The sequence below is a fragment of the Lineus longissimus genome, chromosome 14 (assembly GCF_910592395.1).
Source record: "Lineus longissimus chromosome 14, tnLinLong1.2, whole genome shotgun sequence".
Lineage (NCBI taxonomy): Eukaryota > Metazoa > Nemertea > Pilidiophora > Heteronemertea > Lineidae > Lineus > Lineus longissimus.
The window spans coordinates 10,753,333-10,776,699 of record NC_088321.1 but is presented as its reverse complement, the minus strand read 5'-3'; the positions used below and the strand labels follow the sequence as shown (position 1 = coordinate 10,776,699).

The 23,367-nt window shown below is 43.1% G+C and overlaps 1 protein-coding gene and 1 long non-coding RNA gene across 2 annotated transcripts; both read right to left on the bottom strand.

The window, feature by feature from the left end:
- Positions 1-661: 661 nt before the first annotated feature.
- On the bottom strand, positions 662-3,664 carry LOC135499059 (uncharacterized). Its single transcript, XM_064789697.1, has 5 exons — positions 3,503-3,664; positions 2,735-2,844; positions 2,269-2,499; positions 1,766-1,950; positions 662-1,256 (listed from the first exon to the last, which is right to left on the bottom strand). Exons 1-5 carry the CDS (start codon positions 3,527-3,529, stop codon positions 1,018-1,020), a joined length of 792 nt encoding a protein of 263 aa, XP_064645767.1. The 5' UTR covers positions 3,530-3,664; the 3' UTR covers positions 662-1,017.
- Positions 3,665-15,492: 11,828 nt separating this feature from the next.
- Positions 15,493-17,288, bottom strand: LOC135498590 (uncharacterized). Its single transcript, XR_010449107.1, has 3 exons — positions 17,253-17,288; positions 16,458-16,644; positions 15,493-15,546 (listed from the first exon to the last, which is right to left on the bottom strand). It is a non-coding gene; the product is annotated as an uncharacterized LOC135498590 (long non-coding RNA).
- Between the last annotated feature and the right edge of the window lie 6,079 nt (positions 17,289-23,367).

The following is a 23,367-nucleotide window of genomic DNA, read 5'->3' as shown; positions in this document are numbered from 1 at the left end:
CCTGCTTGCAGGCTTGCTGACCAATATCCACACGTGTCTGAGAGGTTCCTTGACGGGCGGTTACTTCGAACTTGACCCACCAACTTTGGAGGATTATGTTGGCATTTTGGACTAGTAAATGAACGTAACGGTTTTCTGGTTCTGTGCGCGCATCCCCGCAGCGCGCCTCCGGTCTCAGTGAATTTCAAATTTAGCGCGGGCGGTCAATTGATTTTGCAACACAAGATGGCAGCGCGATCGCTATTTCCCAAATGACTGGAATTGTGTATTTTTTGGGACCTTCTCGAACTTGCTGCTGCTTGACCCCCCCCCCCCCCAGATATATTTCCAATATACCATAATAAATCGAATGCGAGGCCAATGTTTGCCGATTCCCAGGGGGTTGGGGTGGAGTGGGGTTACCATAATGAAGCCATGGTAGCTGGGAGTAACATCTGACTGGCACTCATCCCTGTAAGCTAACCATGCTAACAAGTCCATTCTTGAAATCCTGATAATTGCCTGGGTGAATTGAATGGCTTCCAGGGGATGGCCTTCTCTCACACAAAAGCTTAATCCAGCATTGCAGAGCATCGTGATAGGTTGTGATCTCAGATGTATACGCTCTTTCTTCACAGATGTAGCCTAAGGCATAAAATTGAATTGATACAAAGATATTAAATCAAAATAACCAACATTTATTTCTATATCAATAAACTCTGTAACATTGCAACATCTTTTAAAAAACAATCAAATACTAACTTAACTCGCACACAATACTTTGACATGAATAACATACTGTAAAATCCTCTCTGTCTCGACACTTCCAATCTTGACCCTTGTTTCTCAAACACCTCACAGAAGCCGGTTTTAAACATCGATATATTTCATTTTGTGCGTAGAGAAACAATGGGAATACCCCCCCCAAAAATATGCTAGGAAAACACGGGGGAAAACCATTCATTCATTTATTCAAGTCACCACAGAAGTGTCGAGACAGAGGGGATTCTACAGTAGACGTACTGATAATTTCAAAGTCTATTTCTTGAGTTGTTGACTCTCAATAAATTGTTGAAATATTGCTGAAAACTGTTGTTCTTTTGTCTTTTCTAATTCCATTCTATGGCTCCTCTCCTCTTTTTCAAGTTCAAATTGTTCCCGTTTGAATGCCAGTTCTTCCTTTTTTAGGTTAATTTCCTCCTGTTTCATTTTAGTGTAGTCAGTCATCACCTCTTTCTTTTTCTTTCTTGGGGTGTTGGAAGGAGCCTTGTTTTCATCTGCAATGTAAAAGAGAAGTATAACTATGGAGGTTACTAAAACATGCAGTAGTCAAATGAAACCTCAATTGCAGAATCACAGTCAAACTTGCCCAAGTCAGTCTTGCATAAGTCGAATTCTGACTTATGCTTTTCTTTTTAATAATCCTCACCTTAGTTGAACCTTGTCTTAAAAGTCGAAGAAAAATCTCTGATCCCAACAGGTTCGACTTAGGCCTAGCTAGTGTATTAACCCTCCCTTTGGAGAGAAATGGGACCAAAGCATGTGAATGGGAATCATGAGTTTCCCTCCCTCACCCCTGACATTTGCCCCTCCTAGACATTCTATGCCCCCCTAATGACATCACCCCCCCCCCCCCCCCCCCCAACTGAAGGACAGTCTTTTCTCAGTGATATCTTTTTGAGGGAAATGGGTAGCAATTATCCAGGGCCACATCAGATTTTTGCCACCTAAATTTATGGGATCAAGTGGACAAAAATCAGAAATTTGTTTCAGTACGTATTCTTACCTTTATCACCAATCAGGGTTTCCATCGCGCGTTTCCTTATTTCAGTCCCCGCTTCAATCAATCTCTTGTCGTTTTTGTTTGAACTGGTTGATGCGGTCTTCTTTCTTTCATGGGAATCAGACTTCATGGTGAGGATCTCTTGAAGGAGGATTTCCCGCTCTTCATATTCCTCAGCAGTGCCAGATCTGAAAGAGTATAATTGGCATGAACATTTTTGCTTGGAAATCAAAGTACTTTATTACTGTTCACAGAGGACTGAAGAAAACCTTAAAAATGATGGGATATTCTACCAACGACCCATGGATTGAAGCAAAGAGAAAAGAATTTGAAAATATGCAGGTTATTGTAAATTCATAGGTCATAGGGAAGTCAAAAGGCAAGGTAAAAATTACCCTAAGCCTACATCTAAGTTGCTAGAAACTATTTTTTTATCTTGTCTCAAAATTTATAATTATTAAATTAACACTGAATTTTGTCCGAGACATCAATGCAACAAAACTTACTTTCTTAGTGCAGCCATCTGCTGTGTTTTGAATGCGTTAATTAATCGGTCTACCCTCTCCTTCACCGATCGGTCATTAACCGGAACAGCTCCGGGCTTTATCTTCAACATAGCAGAATTGAAGTTCTGGGTTATTACTGCCCATCTATCTGCATCTTCGTATGGGTTTCGAGCTCTGATTTCTCGCAGAAGTGTAACATCGAAGGACGGGTTATACCTTATCGTCTTGGCCCTAGAAAAAGCAGAAAAGAATTGTACATTAGCAGATGATTAGTTACCAGATCAAAGTACTATGATTATTATAGTTTGCCATTTTGAGGGATCTGGGAGGATCAAGAGGGGGTTCCTTCAAAAAACGTCTTCTGAATCTGTGCATACCCACCCTGAATTTTCAACAATTATGGGTTTATGGCGAACATCTACAGGGCTGGCCCACAGGCCTTCATGGAGAAAGCATGGATACATACCCTGCCTTGCCTGTACTTTTGGGGTTTTTTGGTGGTGCATCCCCACTGCCGCCATCATTGGGTCCGGGACCAGTTTCCTCATCACCACTGCCAGGTTCAAACCTCATCTCCTGAAACGTGAAAGTGACAATGAAAAAAAAATTAGGACCAGTAGCTAGCCTACCAACCAGTATCAAAGACAGGTGACTAAGAGGCCACTCTTTTATTCGTTGACCTTAGGGGCCTTCGAATGCCTTCAGAGGCGAGTCTGACAAGTCGCCTTCCAAAGATTCTAACTAGTAAAGGCCGCCTCCAGTCAAACATTGGCCAGGGGTGTCAGTAGCCATGTTACATGCCCTGAATGAAGAATCAATCACTGACTCAGTCAATCAGGCCGGTCAATGTATAGGGCCTTTTCGACAAGGGGCTCCCAGACTCAGGCAGAGGGCTTCATCCCATTGTTCGAGCCTCGGACAGAGCCCCATTGTTGGCCTACGGAACAATGGGATTAAGCCCTTCGGGAGCCCTTGACGAAAAGGCCTATCATTCATTCATCAGACAAGAGATGAGAGAGCCATCCCTACATACATTATTAGGCCTACGGTTCTGACACACAGTACATTTACATGTTAATGTACACTGCTGATGTAGGCCTACATTTCTGCGCCTTAGAATTGGCACTGTTTTACCATGTTTACAGCATGAAAAACAAATTAAAATCGTGCAGGATGGCTTCACTATCAACTCAAGAATGTTTTGCACCCATATTCGTCCTCATTTTGTACATACCGCGAGAGTATCCCACAGGTTTGCCATTTGAATAATTTTTGATAGCCGCGCAGCCGTTCCCGGAAAAGCCACTCGAGATATATCGCCTGATTCACGGAATCCGGTTTCGGGATCGCAATCTGATACCCAAATACTGATGACGTCATTCACATTTTTGGCCCGTTCTCGGAGATTTGGATCTCGGACGGCGTGGCGAAAGTTCACTAATATCCCCTCAGCGGGGGACACCGCATCTACTGATGCCTTGTTCCAACTTTATCATAAACAGAGAGCATGTGGGCATGTTTGCATGCATTTTCTAGGTAAAAACCCATCCCTTAAATTTTTTTGAAAATTTTGAAGGCCCCCCCCCCGGATTTCACCGGCCCACCTCACAGACAAAAATTTCCACAGGTCCCACTTTCAAAATGTTTGCAAAGAAAATGCATGGAAACATACTTTTACATGTTTGGAACATCCTGTGAAAAAATGGCTGGCTTATTTTGCATACTTTTTGTGTAGCAGCTGTTTTCGTGGTGAAAATCACCCAAAAAACCTGTTTTGAGAAAAACGAAGATAAACATTTAGGTATGCTTTATCATCCCTTTTCTCACGGAAAATCTAAAAATTGAAGGTGAATTTGATTTCTATGCATACCTGAAAGAGCATTCTGAACATTCTCCAAGAGAAAAAGGCCAATTGTTCCATTTTTTTCAATCGCTTTTTGAAGTTCGGTCCACCTTGTCCATTAGGACATGAAAGTGGAGTTCATATGAAATTGTGAAAAACCTTCACCAACACCATTCATTGTATGAATCAATGTAATAAAGTTATCTTGCCATGTCACAGTTGTTCGAGTCTAGTAAAAGTCACATAGGTGGCATTTGACCCCCCCCCCAAGTCCCAGGATTCACTCAATATCAGAGTCCGCCTCACTGTCAGATTGATATTGATGGATGCCAGCCCCATATGTTTCACCTTCCTGTTCCACTAGTTCCCTATTCCACTGTCTCATTGCAGCATCCCGCATTCTGCGCCGCCTTTGAGCCTCCTTGGTTGCCTTGAGTTGGGCCTTCTTGACCCTCCTCCCATCCAAGAATTTCAAGATGACATCACCCTTGTGACTTGGGCGTATCCCCAAGCTGCTAAATACATCCTGGATGAAAGCATACCCCTTGTTCGAGAACCCAACAGCTGAGGCAGCAGCCTCCTCCACCCGTACCTGCTGACAAACACAGTTTTGGGGCATCTCCGCCAAATGATGGAGTGAAGTCCCTCGTTGGGATTTTGCGTCTTCCCCCGACTACAACGCTGCAACAGGTCTCGATCTGATAGGCGTCTGTATGTTGGGAGGATAGCTTGTGTAACATGGTCATTTATCCACGTTCTCATGTTGTCTGCATGGGGTCCTGGTTCCTCATTTCGGTGGAGGGCATTATTGTAGAAGCACCAGTCCCCCTCCTGGTCACCTTTTGGACAAAACCTGTGACGCGGGTTTTCATCCGTGGAGCTAGAATGCAACAAGGTGCACATGACTGCCTCGTGCATTTTTTCTGTATCCCCATGTTCTTTCGTATGGCCCTTCTATAGAATCCCTGCAACTTATCAATGACTTTGTCTGTCATTTGACCAGCACCATTCCCACCTAAGCCACCACGAGTCGTCTTTAGCTTCCTAAGAGATGTGCCCAGTCGTTTCCCCACATGATTCACACATTCTTCTTTCACAACAGGCTTGTCTGCTCCATAGGGTTCTGCACGAGACACTTGATTGAAGGCCTTACTGTCCCCATCGCTCAGAAATGTAACATATCTAAGACTCCGTTCATTTTCTGAGCGTTCCCACAGTTTCAGGGCGATTGCCTGTTCCATCGACCCTGCTGAACCCTCATGGTTCTTCATGCATTTGTCTCTGTGAGTTTCAAACCACTCTGCAAATTCCTCTGACTGCCTGCCCCACCTATTTGCCTTGAATGTGCAATCAAGGCAAAAATTGCTCAGCACAAAGTAGTCCATTATCAAACCAGTGTGGAGATCAATAGTACAAGCCAATCCATGGTGAGAAGAGTAACCCGGCTTTTGCCACGAGGCGTCATACGAAACATCAATGTCAGATATCCCTAGGTCGTCAGGGTCCTGACCAAGGGCCCTATATTCCCTTTGGATGATATGGACCACATCCTCAAAGTTTTTTTCACACTCCCTATGAACAGAGTTCTGAACAGACTTAGATAAGTCAAAGTAGGTTGATTCAGACATACCCGGTATTCCTCGAAAAGCAAAAAGTTTCTCCACTGCAGCATATCCCAGTCCTAGTTCGTGTAGCAAAAAAACCATCAATAAATTGATTTCATAGGCTCCATGCTTAGCAGGAGTAACGTTACCATTAGGGTCCCTCTCCATGCATCGAGGGGAGCTGTACGTTCGACTGACTTCTCTACCGCACCCCTGGTATTCGAAAATCAGTTCTGTGGCAAGTCCCATCTGCCTACCAGCAGAATAGGCAAGTTGTGCTTCATTGCACCTGGGGCAGGTCAAATTCTTTATCAGTTTATTCATCAGAGTCAGAGAGAGATCCACCAGCATGTACCTCCGCTGAACCTCGTCATCTCTCGGAGTAACCTGCACAGGGCTTACGAAGGGTGCATCAGCAGGAGGTGCAGGGCCAGCAGCAGGCTGTCTGAAGTAAGAGAGCTTCCTCTTGGATGCCGAAACAGCAGGTGACAAGTCATCAACTGCAGCTGCAGCCTCAGGGGGTTCATTTACATTGGGAGGGTCAGCCATTGCACTGCACCCTTCTGCAGAAAGTTCCTCATGCAAAACAAATGTTTCCACAGTACCTGTGGTGGTAGGCACTGCAGGACTAGGCATATGCATGCCAGGAGTCTCATTGTCACTCTCAGTCGCAGTGTCACAGACACTGCTTGTACCTGCCACTTGTTCATCGTTTTCGGAATTCCACTGGGTTTTTGCAGCCTTTACATTGCGTGCCTTCACATCACCCTTTCGTTTTCTGACCGATCTCGACTTTCCCATCTCAAATTCGCCGAAAAAACGTTGAAATTCTGATTATTTCACCAGAAATACAGAGTAAACATCACTGTTTCAAGTGTTGTTTACAATCTGCAAGAACCCGGATGTGCGTGGATTTTAATTTTCTGACCAATCAGAGTGCCGCATTGATGACACGTGGTATCGTTCAGCCAATCACAGCGCGTTTTAGAAACGGTCTTCGGAATGACAACAACAAAGGCAGCCAAATACCACTCTGTAAAAACTCTCTTCATTGGCTATAAAATCTCGGGATTCCTCACGGGAGACTGTTGGAGGGCGAGACTTTAGCATCAAACAGGCGCGATTTATTTTTTCACACCAGGTGCGGCCATTTTGTTTTCCATATATGGCATAATTTATGCAGCATCGTCATTGCATGTAGAATGTACGTAGATCGACCTATCCCGTGCTTGATGCAGTGGGTGGACAAGGTTTACTTTCATATCTTCATTGTGTACCTTGTTCCTAGGTATTTTACGGGCAGTATGCACCTTTTGCGCCGTGATGCGTTGACTTCACATGAAGTATTCAGCGCGGGAAGTTTAAAAGGCTGTTACTTTCGTGAGCGGGCGACTGGCTTGACTGTGCCACCCTGTTTAATAATGATGCCAAAACGCAAAACTTTTAATATTTCTTTTCATTTTATAACAGTATTGACTGGTGTTAAACAAACCTCATACACTTTTGTGAAAGAAATATTACAATATGAGGAAGAAAAAACCTTGGTGGATCTTCCTTGAAATTTTGTCAAAATTTGAACAGTATCAAAAAACACTCAAGAAGGCCAACATGGTAGAAGAGAAGGCTCCAACACTGCGAAAAAAGAAAGTTGAGAGATTTTTACGAAAAAGAAAGTTTAGAGATTTTTAAATCTCTAAACTTTCTTTTTTCGCAGTGTTGAAATGCTTTTTCTCAGTTGTAAAAAGTGTGTAATGGGCATTAGAGCTGAGTGCCATTTAAGATTTAAGTTGCATTCTGCCTAGCCTCAACCACGCTCGATGAAATGCTATGGGGAATTTTAGTTTGCACCCTTCTTGGTTGCATGACAGCTTTTTCACATTTCCTTTGGATTTTTGATCCAGGAGGCCTTCCCATCTTTACTGCACTTTTCCCTTTTGTGATGCCCTCTCGCCGCCTCATTGAACCTGTCGCGTTCACGTGAATACGTTTACCTGAAAAGAAATTCCCTCTCTGCTCACGGTTTGTTGTTTTGGGTGCTGCTCTTCCGTATTTTTACTTTACCAAATTGGTGCAGCATCCCCGCTAATTTTCGGGTAGAGAACACGTGGTTATTCGATGAGGTCTGCATATATTGATTGCAGAAACTTCCCACACCGCTGATAAAGTCTGGGTCCCCATGTTGAAGCCTATATTCAATGTCCGACACTACCATCCTGATATTTTCCAGACTTTCTTTTTTCATACTTTCTATTCGGTGGTGGTTTTGGAGGGACGACGTTTCTTCGGTTGGTTGGCAAGATGAAAGTGGCAGCTCCGAAACATTTTGTTCGCCATAGCCATCGCTCGGGGTTGCTGGTTGGATACTAGTATCCTGATGTTCTGCACTAGACTCATCCCCCTCGTCCCCGCGTCAACCTTCTCGTTAAGTGATACAAAAAATTCTGATTCTTTAGTGTTCTCCGGGCCGAGCGCAAGCCTGGCATAGAGTTTTCGGCCCATAAAGGTTGTCGGAATCGCATTGGGGTGCTCTTCTTTTCCTGTCAGAAAAATAACACCCGCTTGGTGTTTACACAGTTTTCCATTCGTCCCGTTCGGACAAGAGCAAATTCCTGCTTTGAGGTCGACCATGTATACAACATTTTACAGGGTCTTACTCTTCACGAGGAACTCCCACTCCGACACCTTTTGAACGTCACTGTCTGCGATTTTCTCCCCTCCGAAACCTTTGAATTTATCAGAAATATGATAGTCGTTTCGTTGAAGGGCACAGGACAGAAGCCTTCTTTTCAGATACATTTCTAATGTTTCCGTTATGAAATAGAACATCTGAGTGAGATTGTATGCTTTCGTACGCTGGAATATCTTTTCCTTCAGAATACGTATCCCGGCTTCCACGTAATTGTTTGCATGGTGCCCTCTTACAGGCAAACTTGCTCTGAAGCACAGTGCCCACTCTCGCCTCCTCCCGTAGAGCGTGTTATAGTATTCGAAGAATCTTTCGTATTTTCCAGCGATAGGGTCAGCGCGCAATTTTTTGTCGGCCTCCTCCATTTTTTCTTCGGTTTCGGCATAAAGTACTGCGAACACAGCATGCATCAAAGCTTGCCGATCGTAATTGTCATTGATTCCATGCCGTGCATTCCACAACCAACGCCAAACAGCTTGCTGGAAGTGGAAAATGCATAATAGCAGCATAGCGCTTGGCCATACACTTTATAATGACTCCCTCTCTGTTGCAGAATCGTCGGTGATGAAGACCTCTAGACCAAGATCTTTCCTCAACTCCGAAGTCGACTCTGACATCTGTCAAAACGCATGCAGAATAACATGTATAAACACAGTACACCAAGTACACGGTAAACTACACACAGGGTGTACACGAAAATTTGAAAGTACAAAGTACTACAATGCATAGGGAATTGAAATAGGGGAGGGGCTGTGATTTTGACTTAAATTGCGGTAAGTACGAATCTGACAAACAAGGTTCCGGTCAGATTGAATTACAAGACACATAGCTAGAAGTATTCCACAAAATTTACTTAAATAGGTGATCTATTCTACTGAGTCGAAAATCGGAGGGGGCCATAAAAGATGATAAAAGAAACAGGTAGATACCTAAGTTTCTCTACACAGGTTTCAAGGAAAGATGGAAGAGGGCCAGGGTGTTTAATGGAGGGTCCACTAAAGATAGGTAAAAAGATAGATGGGGAAATATGGAAATTTACCTGACAGGAATTCCACAATACCCCCAACCAAATTCGACACAGTAGAATTTGAAACAGGGAAATTTCTGAATATTGCGGGACGGGTAAATTTAAAGGGGAGACATGAGTAGACTTAAGGGGAAAAGAGTTCGTTACGAAAGAGGGTCGCAAAGTTGTTCACTGGTACTCCCAGGTTTCCGTGACTGTCTTCTTGTCTTTCTCCGTGATGGTAGTCTTTGTATAACGAACCGGCATGTGTGTATCCAAATGGATCTTCGGTCTAGGGGGCGTAAGTATCCTCGGTGGTGGAGACATGACATTCAGGACGGTGCGATCGAAGGTCGAGGGGGAAGACGATACACGTACCACGCTGGATCTAGGAATATAGACTTTGTCGTCCGAAGCTTCTGTTGAACTCAAATCATAAGTTGCGCTTTTGTATCTTGACTTTAAATCGCAGGGAGGCAGAACTCTAGGCGGTGGTGACATCCTAGAAATATCTGGCAGGGACGCAACAGGATCCGCAATTTCTTGCATATCGTGGTGTGTTGACGTGATATCTGCCAAAATTGCGGATAGTAAGTTTGGGGAACATGTACTTGGTGTCGATACAGTTTGCATTGGTATCAATGCCGACAGGACATCCGGTTGAACATCCTGGACAATCGTTGCTTCTACCGGGGCTGTTGAAACGTCCATGGTGGCGACTTCTTGGTTTGCGTCGGATGTAGTGAGCGATATCGTTTGGTCGATGGGGGTCGGAGCTATGATTACGGAAGGAATGAGAGGAGCCGGAGACATCGTGGAGGGTACCAATATAGGGTCGCTTGCTGTTGAGTCTACGACGAAGAGAGGAACGTGTAGGTGGGACGGTGATATTGCGGATGGTACTATGGGATCGCTCGCCGCTGGATCCATGATGATGGGAGGATCGAGAAGGTGGGGTTGAGATTGTACCGATGGCGATTCGCTGTCGTGAATCGCTATTCCCGTTTCAATCCCGATGTCGCTGATGTTTTCGGCGGAAGATGGGAACAGGGACGTCAACTCCTTCAGCGACACGGTGCTGTGCATTCTTAATTGCTTTGAATGTGAACTTTTCTTTGATTCTGGCGATCTCGTCTTTGGTTTACTTCGTGAACGGTCCTCTTTTGTTGATCTAGACATCTTTAGGCGTTGGGAACAGGAGTTACGTTGGTGGTGCTGCAACGACCCAGTTGATTTTAAATGACCTATCGCAGTCTCTGCACTTGAATTCGTTGGATGTCTTCATTATAACTAAATCCTGAAAATCCATGTCTCAATCACGCGCTCCGATCCCCCTTCGTCCCTGGTCACTCTTTCACGACGAGACGTCTCCGTTCTCTCGACTAGTGTATCTAAGCTTGGTGGGAACACCACCGCGACCGTCTGGGTCGGAGGTGCCCGTGGAGGGGGTCCTCTTCGAGCTGGAGCTGGTCTTGATTCGGGTTGGCCGCTGGGTCTTGATTCGGGTCGGCCGCTGGGTCTTGATACGGGTCGGCTGCTAGACCCTGTTTGAGCTGCAACCCTGGCTTGAGGTGTACAGTTGTTGTCCCCGCTGACTCCTCTGCTCTGTGATCGGTATGCAGCAGATTCCCTCGCCGGCTGATTCGATCCGGCGATCGCACCAGCCGGTGGCCCTGATGGTTGACACCTCGGTTGACATCTCCGGCACAATCTCGACGATTGGCCAAGGCTCTGCTTTATTTCCTAAATACAACTTCAACCGATCGTAATGGATTACGCGTGGGGCTACATTTTTGTTCTTTTGAATCCTATAAACAGTATCAGAAAGTCTCTTTATAACTAGATACGGGCCGCTCCAGTTGCAACTCAATTTGGTGGTCAAACCTTTCTTATATTTCGGGTTGTACACCCACACAAAATCACCGATCTTAAAGGGACGTCCATGATGTCTTTGGTCATAGGTCCTCTTTTGCCTCTTATGTTGATTTCCGATCTGTTCTCTCGCGTCTTCAAATGCTCGTTCAAGTCTTGAGCGCAAATCTGTGGTGTATTCATGGACTTCGACTTCTTCTTTTTCGGGGCTTCGGTACAACACGTCTATGGGGAGGGTCATTTCTCTTCCAAACATCATGTAATATGGGGTTTCTTTTGTGGTGCTATGTATTGCGGTGCGATATGCCATCATGGCAAACGGCAGCTGTAGATCCCAATCCTTTTGATTTTTCTTGACCATAATGGCCAACGAGTTTAAAAGAGTTCGGTTCTGGCGTTCGATCATTCCATCGGATTGAGGGTGTGCTGGAGTGGTCCTTGTCTTTTGTATGTCAAGTATCTTGCATACTTCTTTTACCAGGTTAAACTCGTAATTTGTTCCTTGGTCAGAATGTAACTGTCGGAAAGAGCCGTATCGACAAATAAATTATTTTACGATAGTCCTAACTACGGTCACAGCTTCTTGATTGGGAAGGGCATAACCCTCTATCCATTTCGTAAAATGATCACCCACTAAGATGACATATTTATTCCTTCTGGCTGTGATAGGAAGTGGACCCAAGATATCAGTGCTAATTCTTTCCATGGGGAGTCCTACAAGATATGTTTGAAGATGTCCTTTGTTTCTATGTGGTGGAGACTTCCTTGATTCACATTTGTCACATTTTCGACAGAGATCAGTCATGGTGTCCTTCATATTTTTCCAATAAAATCTTGCTTTGGCTTTCTCATAGGTCTTCTGGATGCCAAGGTGGGCTGCTGTTCTAGTACTGTGCAGATGGTGAAAGAGTTTCTCTCGAAAATCTGACGGCAAAAGTGGTTTCAATTTCAGTGTCTTGCTGTCATCCGACTCATATCATTGGCACAACACTCCATTTTTAAACTGTAACTGATTCCACATAGACCAATAGTGCTTGTCACCTTCACCATTCGATGACACAGTCTCCCAGGAGGGTTTTTTCTCGTTTTCTTCCATTGTCTTGATGATCCAACGAAACTCCGGTTCAAACCTTTGTGCTTCATGAAGGACATCATCAGACCATTCGATCGCTCTTTCAATGTTTATCTGAGCTACTTTCCTGATCGGTTTACATTTCTTTCGGACTGGTCTAGGTTTCTGGTACCAGTGTTTCGGAATCCATTTAATCTTGGTTGGGGCAGCGTCTTCGAGTGGGCCAGAATGTTCAGTCTGCATCTGAGCCTCTGCTAACAAGGGTTTGTCCAAAGTGAAGGTCGTCGTCGAATCATTGATCAGTCTCACGCACGGGGAGTCGTATTTCTTATTAGTGTAGTAGGTACATGTTATCCTTGATAAGGCATCAGCATTTCCATGGAGTTTACCGCTACGGTGGATGATCTCAAAATCAAATGTCCCTAAGTATTCGATCCAACGAGCTAACTGACCTTCAGGTTCTTTAAAGTTCGTAAGCCATTGAAGACAGCTATGATCTGTTCTAATAGTGAACTTCTTCCCATATAAGTAATGGCGATATTTCCAAACAAATATAACCACAGCCAAAAGTTCTCGTCGGGTGACACAATAATTTTTTTCGCTGTTGGACATTGTCTCACTTGCATAAGCTATCACTTTCTCTTTTCCATCTTGCATCTGACTGAGCACAGCTCCCAAAGCATATCCTGAAGCGTCCGTGTCTAAAATAAACTTTCCGTGCTTGTTTGGGTATCCTAGGATCGGTACGGATATCAAAAGCTCTTTTAACTTTTCAAAAGACTGCTCACATTCCAGGGTCCAATCAAATTCTTGATCAGCGTTGGAGAGTTTGTAGAGTGGCCTTGCGACGTCTCCAAACGACGGTATGAACGACTTATAATATGTTACGAGTCCCAAAAATGATTTCACCTCCGTAAGATTTGTTGGTATATGCCAGTTCTTTAATGCTTCAATCTTTCCCGGTGCAGTGCCTATGCCATCTTCCGTAACTAAATGGCCCAAAAACTCGACTTCTTTCTGCAAGAGGTGACATTTCTTTGGTTTCAGTTTGACTCCTGCGGCTTCTAACTTGGCAAAGATCTTGTCCAGATTATCGATGGCGCTTTCGCAATCTTTTCCCATCGCAACAACGTCGTCGAGGTATATCAAACAGGTGTGCCACTCCAAACTTTCAAGGATATGTTGCATGAGTCGAGAGAAAGTAGCACCCGGGTTTACTAACCCAAATGGCATTCTTTTGAATTGGAAGTGCCCCAATCTAGTAGAGATGGCCGTCTTTTCGCTTGAAGATTCCTCCATCTCCACATTCCAATACGCACTCGTGATGTCGAGTGTACTGAACCATTTGGAGCCCTGAAGACTGTCTAGTTGTGAATCGATTCTTTGTAATCCGCTGTTCGTTTTGACTGTTACGCAATTCAACCTTCTGAAATCGATACAAAATCTCTGACTTCCATCCTTCTTCTCAACCAACACAACGCCGCAGCTCCATGGACTGATTGACCTTTCAATGACCCCAGCGTCGAGCATTTCTTCAACTTGCCTGTCAGCTTCGTCTTGCTGGTGTAATGGAAGCCTTCTTAGAGGTTGGCTGAGTGGTAGTGAATCTCCCGTGTCGATTGCGTGTTTAATACCAGAGGCTTTTCCGATGTCTAACTTAGATTTGGAAAATAAAGGTATGTGTCGTAATATCAATTCTTTTAGTCTTATGATTTGATTACCAACCAAATGAAGTGTTCCTCTCGTAAACATGTCCCTTAATGATTCAGGTAATTCATTGGAGAGTTTTTCCACTTCTTCATCTTTATTCGCGAAGTCCAAAAGATCTGAGGACGATGATGATTGTTGTACATTTCAGAGGTCCCAGTACAGACAACTGGAGTTACGGGCATCATTGATCCCCTCCTTTCGGTCCGGCGTACCGGCAAACTTCTGGTAATCCCGCGGAATTTTCCGTATGGCTGATCAGACCATCTCAAATCTTGGGTTCCCATTTCACTTCCCCGAGAAATCGACCTGTTCGTGACATCAGAGGAGAGCTCTCTCGCTCTGTACTCCATGTATGTCAGCTGGACAGTCGCCGATTCCCTGGTGAGTAACTTCGTTTCATCTTTCGTGTGTTTCTGAGGCTCTTCTTGTTCGTCCTCATCGCTGATGTTCTTCTCATCTTTACTTACATTGGCATCACGTCTTCCAGATGTCCCTTTGTTAGGTTTTTCACATCCTATATGATAGGACTGAACGCTATTCAGTGTTGACATTAAGGCAATGGTCTTTCCAGCTTCCAACACGATTGAATCTTCTGACATGTTGATAACTGGTATCGGGACTAATTTCGCTTCTGCATCGACGATGGATCGTCCAATCATTATGCCTGGCTTTGATTGGGATGCTGTCTTCATGGTCTGGACTGGTTCGGTTGCAGCCCATTTTCCTCTCTGACCAGAGCCTTTCTTTGTTGTTAAAACCACCTGTCTACTCAACGATGGCACGACGGTTGTACACGTCATTAATAGTCGGCAACATTTCCCGTCTCTAGGTCGTTCTCTGTATTGCTGTACATTGCTGCAGATGATCTGTTCTCCACGGCACATCAGTGTCTTTGAGGCAGGATATAATTCACAATCAAAATATCGAATAAAGTCAATTAAAAAATTGAAAATAAATCTCTTTCTAGGTTTTCACATTTGGCCCCTGGTGGCCAAGTAAAGAATCAGATCGGACCGAAATTCAGTGTCCGAGGTTACCTATCCTAGCTTTAACAGTTAAGAAACGTGCTACTGTTTTTGAAATCAGATACGACGATGGACACGGTGGTATGGGAAAGACTCCCCTGAGGTGAGAGGGTGTTACATACAGACTACACCAAGCTGAAAACAGCACCATTCATTAGAGCTTTCAAGAACTCTCTTGACAATCTATATGGTGCAATTGTCATAGCATTTACAAACAACTTGAGTTCATTGGCACATGTGTTGGCTGACGGAAGCACTTTGCTGTCATCATGTACAAAACTGATGTTAGCTCTTGGCTCAAATCCCATTGGGGGCACCTCGCTTGCTCCAGTGGCAAATGCCAAAATATGCCCGCAAGTTACCCTTGAAGCAAATGCCTTGATGGCTGCCTGCTCTGTTTTCTCTACTTCAGTATCACTTTCCGAAACCTGGAAAATGTCCTCATCCTCCAGTTCTTTATCTTAAAGCAAAACAAAAAGAATATAAATTATGGATTAATACAATGAAGTGTCATCTGACATAAAGTAACCAAAGTTGGTTAAGAAGAAGAATGACACTGAGACCCCCTTATGTACATTAACGTATGAAATACTCGAGGGTCTGTCGGATGAGACTAAAAGCCGTGGTCCCTTGTACCTGAGTGTCTATGCCAGGGCAAGTAAAAGATCCTACATAGGTGGACAGTAGCCTATAGTGGACTCCATACCTCCGGCAAAAATCCAATAGGGTTACGACGCCGGTAATGATATGATGATGATGTCTGGATTACTTTCTGTGCCATATGTGAACCAGGGTATTTGTGATATCACCTTTTCAGGAGAATGGTGCTCAGGTGACACATGATCGCACGATTACAATCAAGGTGTCAGTTGGTCAGTCCGTAGCCCCAACTTCATTATACAATTACAACATTTTATAGAAAATGATTATCTCTGACACATTAACAAGAATCGACTGCCAGTCCGAAGCGCCCAGTAGTGACATCTTCAGCAAAAATATTAAACTACCCTGTGATGTTATGATTCCATATAAGATATTTGCTTCCCGTTTACTACGAGTAGTCTAATGTAAACATTCCCTGGGTTTCTGTCCGGAATGGGTTATGTAAACGGCTAAAGGGTAAACCAATGAAATACTAATACTCCTTGAGCCTTACAAGTGATTCGGGGCCTTGAAATGCATAGATGGGATGGAAGTTGGAATGGAAGCTTATTCCTGCCTTAGGTTTTTTACCAGGCAACCAAAACTCCCCATCTTTATAAGAGGATCCAAGTCACCCTCTCTTTATAATCCTTCACTTTTTTATAGAATAAATGAGGGTGTAATTGAACGAGTGAGAATATAGTAGATACAATATAATGTTATAGTTACCTTCAATTTTGAAGACAAATTGCTTAAATCTGTCCATTAGTGACTGCTCAGTTTCCCTCCTATGATTACCAAGGACAGAGAGCATAGGCTTGAAAACCTGGATCAGCCCTACTGCTGTGATTTGGGCATCTTTTTTGTACTCAAACAGGCACCTCAATGAAGGCTGATTGCGGATGAGGCCCAGCACCTGAAATTGATAATCAAACTTTACTAAACAATGCTTTGTACATAGGATCATGTGCTTTACTGTCTTATCGGGAGAGGCTCTTAAAGTTTTTGTGCAAGCTCCCAGGGTCATGTTAATTCAAATGCATTAGAGGGGCTATGGGGACGAGAGGACACAGTCCCTCTAATATCAATGGTGAAAGTGACAAGGTCGTGCAGTGGTAGCGCGATTAGTTAAAATAGTTCTCACCAAAATAATTACACATTTTGATATTTGAGGGGGTTTTTCTACATAAATTTCGCTACCGAAATGACGTCATACCTAGTAGTCCTATTGAGTAGAATGTAGGTAAAAATGAAGAAAATGAAATGGCCACACTTTTTATACACATTCCTGGTTGCAAAACTGACCAAATTTGCTGTCAGTTGTCATCCTACCCAACCCCTGCTTACACGTGCAAAAGCCCAAGTATAAGAAACATGCCACAGACGCCTCATTTGAAATGGTTAAAATTTCTCATCAAAATTTCCTGTGTTATAAATTTAAAGTCACATCAGTCGGCATCATAAATATTTTAGCACCTGTAATGTTAAGTAAATAATTTTTGTTCATTGGAATTAACTACTTACACCATAGTACTTTAACCCTTGGATGACCTCATCAAGCAACGACTGGTTGTCCAGTATTCCATAAAATGATGTGACATTGTCAACATACACATTTTTCTTCTCAAACTTGACAACTGTCTGCAGGCCCTTCACCCCGAAACGCCAGTCGGCCTCTGCCAGGATAGCATCAAAATCACTGGCTGTTTCAGCAGCCACAATCTGAAAAAAGTAAGCATGTGAGGTTCATGGGATTGATACTGAACTGGATGAGGTATTGGCTCTCACACCAAAACCACTCAGGTGGAGCAAAAATTCAATGTTGACCAAAACCAAGGCTAATTCTCAAATTAACACATGAATAATCTGATTTTATTAAATGCTTTCGAACTCCTTCCATATTAGGCATTAACTATATCTCTAATATCTATAGCCTTGAAACAAATTTAAGAGAGGAGCTAAAATACATGTACATGTACAACAAGGCAATGCATTTTTATAGTTGACATCAGTAAAATACATATAACAGCTGCACACGAGTTATTGTTAAGATTCTTTCAAACTCTAAAACCAAAATACATGTATATGCACCTATACACAAGCAAAAGTTTCCATGCATTGATCTATGATGGTGATTAATCATCAACGTTCCATCCATGGATAGATGATGGAAAATCCCCATCATAGATCCATACATTGAACCCATGGTCGTATCTACCATGGGCACATCATTGATCCATGGATGGAATCCGTAATAATTTTTTTGATGGGTCATCAAAGAATTTATATCAGAATAGGTGAACTATCCATATTTTCCATAATTCTGAAGACTATTACTCAAATGGGTTTGTACTTTGCCGCATACGTTCATTTTTATGGGACCCACCGTCATTGGTCCTATGATGGAACTCCCATCCATGGATAGTCCATGGGCCATCAATGGATAATCCATGGGCCATCAATGGATAGTCCATGGGATCCGATGTAAAACGTGGTTTGTGATAATCGTCATAGATCCATCCATGGGCCCATCAGTGATCCATGCATGGACACTTTTGCCTGTGTACCATACCTTCTTCAGATCCATCCTAATCTCAGAAATGGGCACATCATCTACACTAGCCCCGACTAGAGATATATCACCAAATGCAAGATATCGGGCGATTGCTGGGGTGAACATGGCTGGGGCTTGACCACCCAGAACAACAACCATCGCCAAAACTTTCCCCAGAATTTGGTATAGACCATCCTTAACAGCATTTATGCTGTAACTGAGGGTCATACCATTTGATGTTGCTGAAAATAGAATGATGAAAATACAATTGTCTAATTTTGCAATGGTTGTGGTGGTGGTGGGGGTCTCAACTTAAGCCCCAAAACTGCTGTTCGGCTTAATATATGTGCCAATGTAATAGCCAGGGGTCATGTAAATCAGAAAACTAGACATAACGCGATTCGTGTGAATCGCAATGTATGCCTCGCTGAGTGGGCATGTTTTGAATGGTAGTACGGTTGAAGGAAATGAAAAAGTAGTTATACTGGTAGTAATGAATTTAGCTAGTGTGAACAGTTTTCATCGGAGGAACAGTTTTATTGTTACAGTAATCAGCCGTTACAGGAATGAGCATTGGATTGTAACTTTTTATTCGGAGAGTAGTTGTGGAGGCAGTGATTGTTGGAAAAAGGGTTTCCTGGTGATAGTAAGCAGATGTCATAAGATTGATGATGGCATCATAACTGGTGTGGAGGCAGTGGTTGCCGTAGAAAGGGTTTTCTTGTGATAGTAACCAGCCATCAAAGGATTGATGATTTTTGCCACTACTGAAGTTTCAGGTCTGTCATTGACTCAGTTCTTGAGTTTTGGGGCAAAATGCAAAAAACCAAGTCAAGGCCTGGCGGCATTCTTGGATTTTGGGTCGCGCCCAAAATCGATAGGGAACCTCCCTTACACTAGGTCATGACACCACATAAGTTTCAGGTCAGTCACTCACTAGGTTTGTGGCGGCGATGCACTTCTCAGCTTAGGATCATCCATGTAAGAGACAGTCACATCCATGAACAGAAGACGAATGACGTGTCTAAAGATCCTTCTCTTTAGTTTAATAGCGTATCACCGTGTAGTTTTGTCAGGTACAGCAGATTCACAGTTACAGGTACATCTTTCGACTGACTACACCAGGTTCACGTAAAAACTGAAAATACAAAATGGGAAGGACTTCTTAGTCTTTTTAGCAAATAACCAAGAACATCAGAGATGCCAGACAAGATATAGATGTACAATGTAAGTGTACATGAGCGTGAAGACAGGTTGTGACAACCCAGCGTCCCAGGTTGTGACAATGTCTCCACCAAAAACTTCACCCCAAAGTAAGCCAAATTATCCCCAAAATCCCAGGACATCAGTTTAACTTGTCTAACATCTCCACAATGAATATATAAAGGCTACAAAGTCCAGCTAGCAGGACACAAGAATTAGACAACTGGAAGACACCACCACAAGGTGCTGCCACCTGAGAACACTCAACGGTACTAAGGAGAAAGTCTTCACTCCAATATGCAAAGACAAATAACTCTGTCAGACTAGCTTTTAAATGGGCTACAAAGGGACACAATGTCCTCTCTAAAACGCTGATATGAAAAACATTGAACCTGGCCACGATTTTGATACTACAATGCCTTGACATTGGGCGTGGTAGATAGGTACATGTGTCTTAACCTTTTACAAGACGTCCGCTGTCGTTGGACACAGTTTTACAGCACTGATCTAATCATTTTGGGCAAATTACGCCACTTAATGTTGCTATACATATTCATCTTGACATACCTCTGTTTTAGGCTACTCTTTTCTGAACAATTAGCCTTAAATTTGACTTCTTCTACATCGGCAAAAACCGCAAGGTTTTGTACCGGGAAAACACAATGGCGGAAAGCGCACGGGCTAATATAAGTGGCGCTGACGTCAACAATAATTAAAGGCAATATGCCGCGATGTGGCTCTCCAACATTACTTAAAGGCGATATGCCGTAACAAGGTTCTTGAGTTATGGGGCGGAATGCGAAAAACCAGGTCGGGGGCCTGGCGGCCATCTTGGATTTTGGATCGGGCCCAAAATCGATAGGGAACCTTCGAGACCCTAGCCCTTAATGCCACAAAAATTTCAAGTCTGCCAGGCATGTGGTTCTTGAGTTATACAGCGGAATAGAGTGCGGACGCGGAAACCAGCTGAGAACATAATGCCCACATCTCAACTTCGTTGAGCGGGGGCATAATAAGCAAAAGCACTGGACTGGTGCATTAATGGCCAGGATAGCCAGGAAAAAACATAGATACTAGATAGAGCACCAAATGGAACTTCAAAGTCTCAAGTAAAATGCAAGAATCTTACCATCAAGCATGCCACTGTCGTTGACAGTGGCCTTCAACAGGAGGCGAAAATACTCCCTCTTGGGCCCACCGAGGTCTTGGGCGTCCTCTATCGCCTCATCGTGACCAAACGTCATACTTATGTCCCCCATCCCATTGAAAAAGGCCTTTCTCCGGAAATAGGGGAGGGATGAGGCCCAAACTGAGCTCCGGGAGACTACGAGAGGGCGAGTTGGTCCAATAACAACTGTCGATGCATGAGCCCGCAGTTTCCCTTCTATAACTTCTGCAGATGTTTCACTGAAAAAGGAAGAAGTAATTTTAAAAGATTAGAGTAACAAGGGCATAACCAGCCATATCCATCTTCGAAAACTGAATTGAAATTGAATGCACCTGCTTGCTGATGAGACAGTATGTCTAAGAATACAACTCCAAGCCATAGCAGAACTTACAAGAGCAGCTCCCTTGGGGTTTGTGTAAACAAAGTTAGGTATGAATATGAAACGGCTAGGGGCCACTGTGCTCACTGTAAGGTAATTTATGTATGATACTAGGAATATTTCAATATTTCAATTATTCAAGAATAAATATCCATTGGTTTTTTATTCCTGATATTACATGAATAGGTGAGCTTTGATCTGTGACCTTAAAAAAGTATGTCAAATTGAAAACCTGTATTATACGTGATGAATCCTTGCGAGGGACTTATCAAAACCTCGGGTATCATTACTGTATCTTAAAACTAGAAGTATATGTGATAAAAAATTGGAGATGATACAGTCATTAGTTCAGGACTTATGACACTTTCTGTGTTTTCACTTTTGGCCCTCTATTGGCCAAGTCAAGAATCAGATGGAACCAAAATTAGATATGTCCGAGGTCATCTGACCTAGATGTGTACATGTGTACCATGTTTAAAATCTTAGCTTGTGCGACATTTTTTTTCAAACAGGATACAGAGTACAACAGAAATTGCAGTATTTAAGACTCCCCTATGGTGAGCAAAAAAGGTGAGCTGAAGTATTCCTACTTTGGGTCCTCTTCATCGGGTATAGTTGACACGTCATCAGCATTTATCATACTGTTCTGTACTGCCTGGTCCACTGCTGCTTCAGGATCATCCAAAAATTCCATTGGGCTGAAAACAGAGGGAATACCACTTTTTAATTTGGTATATTAGCTCCACACTTCTCACCCAAATAAACAATTATTTAAACAAGATCTGAGAGTGAGAGTGATTTCAGAAATTTTGAAAAAGATCAGATCTGAGTGAAAGACCTAAATAGAATAGAACTGACGATAAAAAAATGATTTAACTCCCCATTGTTGTAATTTGACTTATTGAAAACTTATTGATAATGAACAGGAGACAACAACAAGGCACTACCCTTCCCTATTAGAGTGGTCCTGAAACAAACATGTCTTTAACTGCCTGTGCTGACTTTTGAAAACGTCCATGACAAATGTTTTGCTGAAGGATGATTAATTTAACTTCATGGTGAAGTCTCCACAAGACAATTGGTAAATGTACATTGTACTTACATGAAATCTGTGACATTATAAGTGTCAAAGTTAAAATCCGGGATATTCCTGGAAATATAGAAAATGTTTGCAATTACATTGATTTTTTAGCTCAGCTGACAAGCTGAGCTATTCATATGAGTAAATGGTAGAATGAATGTCCGTCTGTCTGTCTGTCTGTCTGTCTGTCTGTCTGTCTGTCTGTCCGTTAAACAGGCACGTTTCAAAACTATGGCGGATAGGCGATAGATTTTCCCTATAAGCCATTTAGACCCTTCAGGACTCCTGAATAGACCAAGTGTGGGTCCGGCAGGATTAACAGTTTGGCCACCAGGGGGCAAAAAGCCTAAATCACAAAACAATTTTTTGGCGCTTTATTCAAGCAGATAGAAGCTTGAAATAAAGTTGAGAAGGACCGCATGCATGTAGGTCTTGAAACTACTAAGAGTAGTTTGATACATTTTCTTTACTTTTTTGAATAATTTGGTGGGCGGCCATCTTGGTTTTTTTTTTCTATTTTAAAGCCTTTGCTGTATCCAGAGTGACATGAATTTTATGGTTGGTGTACAATAAGTCTCCTTTACATGATATCACATGGGCTTTCTATTTGACCTACTTTTCAAGGTCAGCCTGGCTCAGGCACTTAGATTTGACTAATAAGTGGCATATTTGTCACCATTTAAAAGTCTTTTTACTTTGGTATGTTTGCCTGATATATTGACAAAACTGAGGTTGAAAGAGATCTATCGGGTACTTTCCATGTTCATATATTTCAGCTGAGCGCCAGGCCCTTGGGCCTCTTGTTCAATTTTGATATGCCAACAGAATGGACCATCGAAATTCTGACAAAGGTAAAATTGGAACCAATCAGTACGTAACTAAAAAGTATATTGTGGAGGAGACAGCTAGCGAGCTTCTACATGTTCTTTGAAGTTAGGTAGCTATTTGCCCGCCGCATGTGAGCACATAATATACTACTTGTATAAATGATACCATACCTTGTGGTCTCGGGTGTAGCATTCACCTCAGGCGTGGCAGTCACCGCAGGCCTGACATTCACCGCAGGCATGGCAGTAAGCACAGGCATGACGGGCGATTGTTGAGCGGCTGCAGTCATCCTTGTCCTACTCCTAACAGTAAAAGCTGGTGCCAGGAAGTCATCATCATCATCTTCATCAGTTTCTATGAAGGAACCCTAAATAAGTATATGGAACACAATACGTAAGGGGTATGCAATCAAGTGCTTCAAACTCT

What these genes read in the sequence shown, in the direction of transcription:
- LOC135499059 (XM_064789697.1), bottom strand. Translation starts at nt 3,529, where the DNA reads ATGGCAAACCTGTGGGATACTCTCGCG. An exon ending in ACCTGTGGGATACTCTCGCG is followed by an intron (nt 2,845 to 3,502) that starts GTATGTACAAAA and finishes TTCACGTTTCAG; the next exon opens with GAGATGAGGTTTGAACCTGG. An exon ending in AAAAGTACAGGCAAGGCAGG is followed by an intron (nt 2,500 to 2,734) that starts GTATGTATCCAT and finishes TGCTTTTTCTAG; the next exon opens with GGCCAAGACGATAAGGTATA.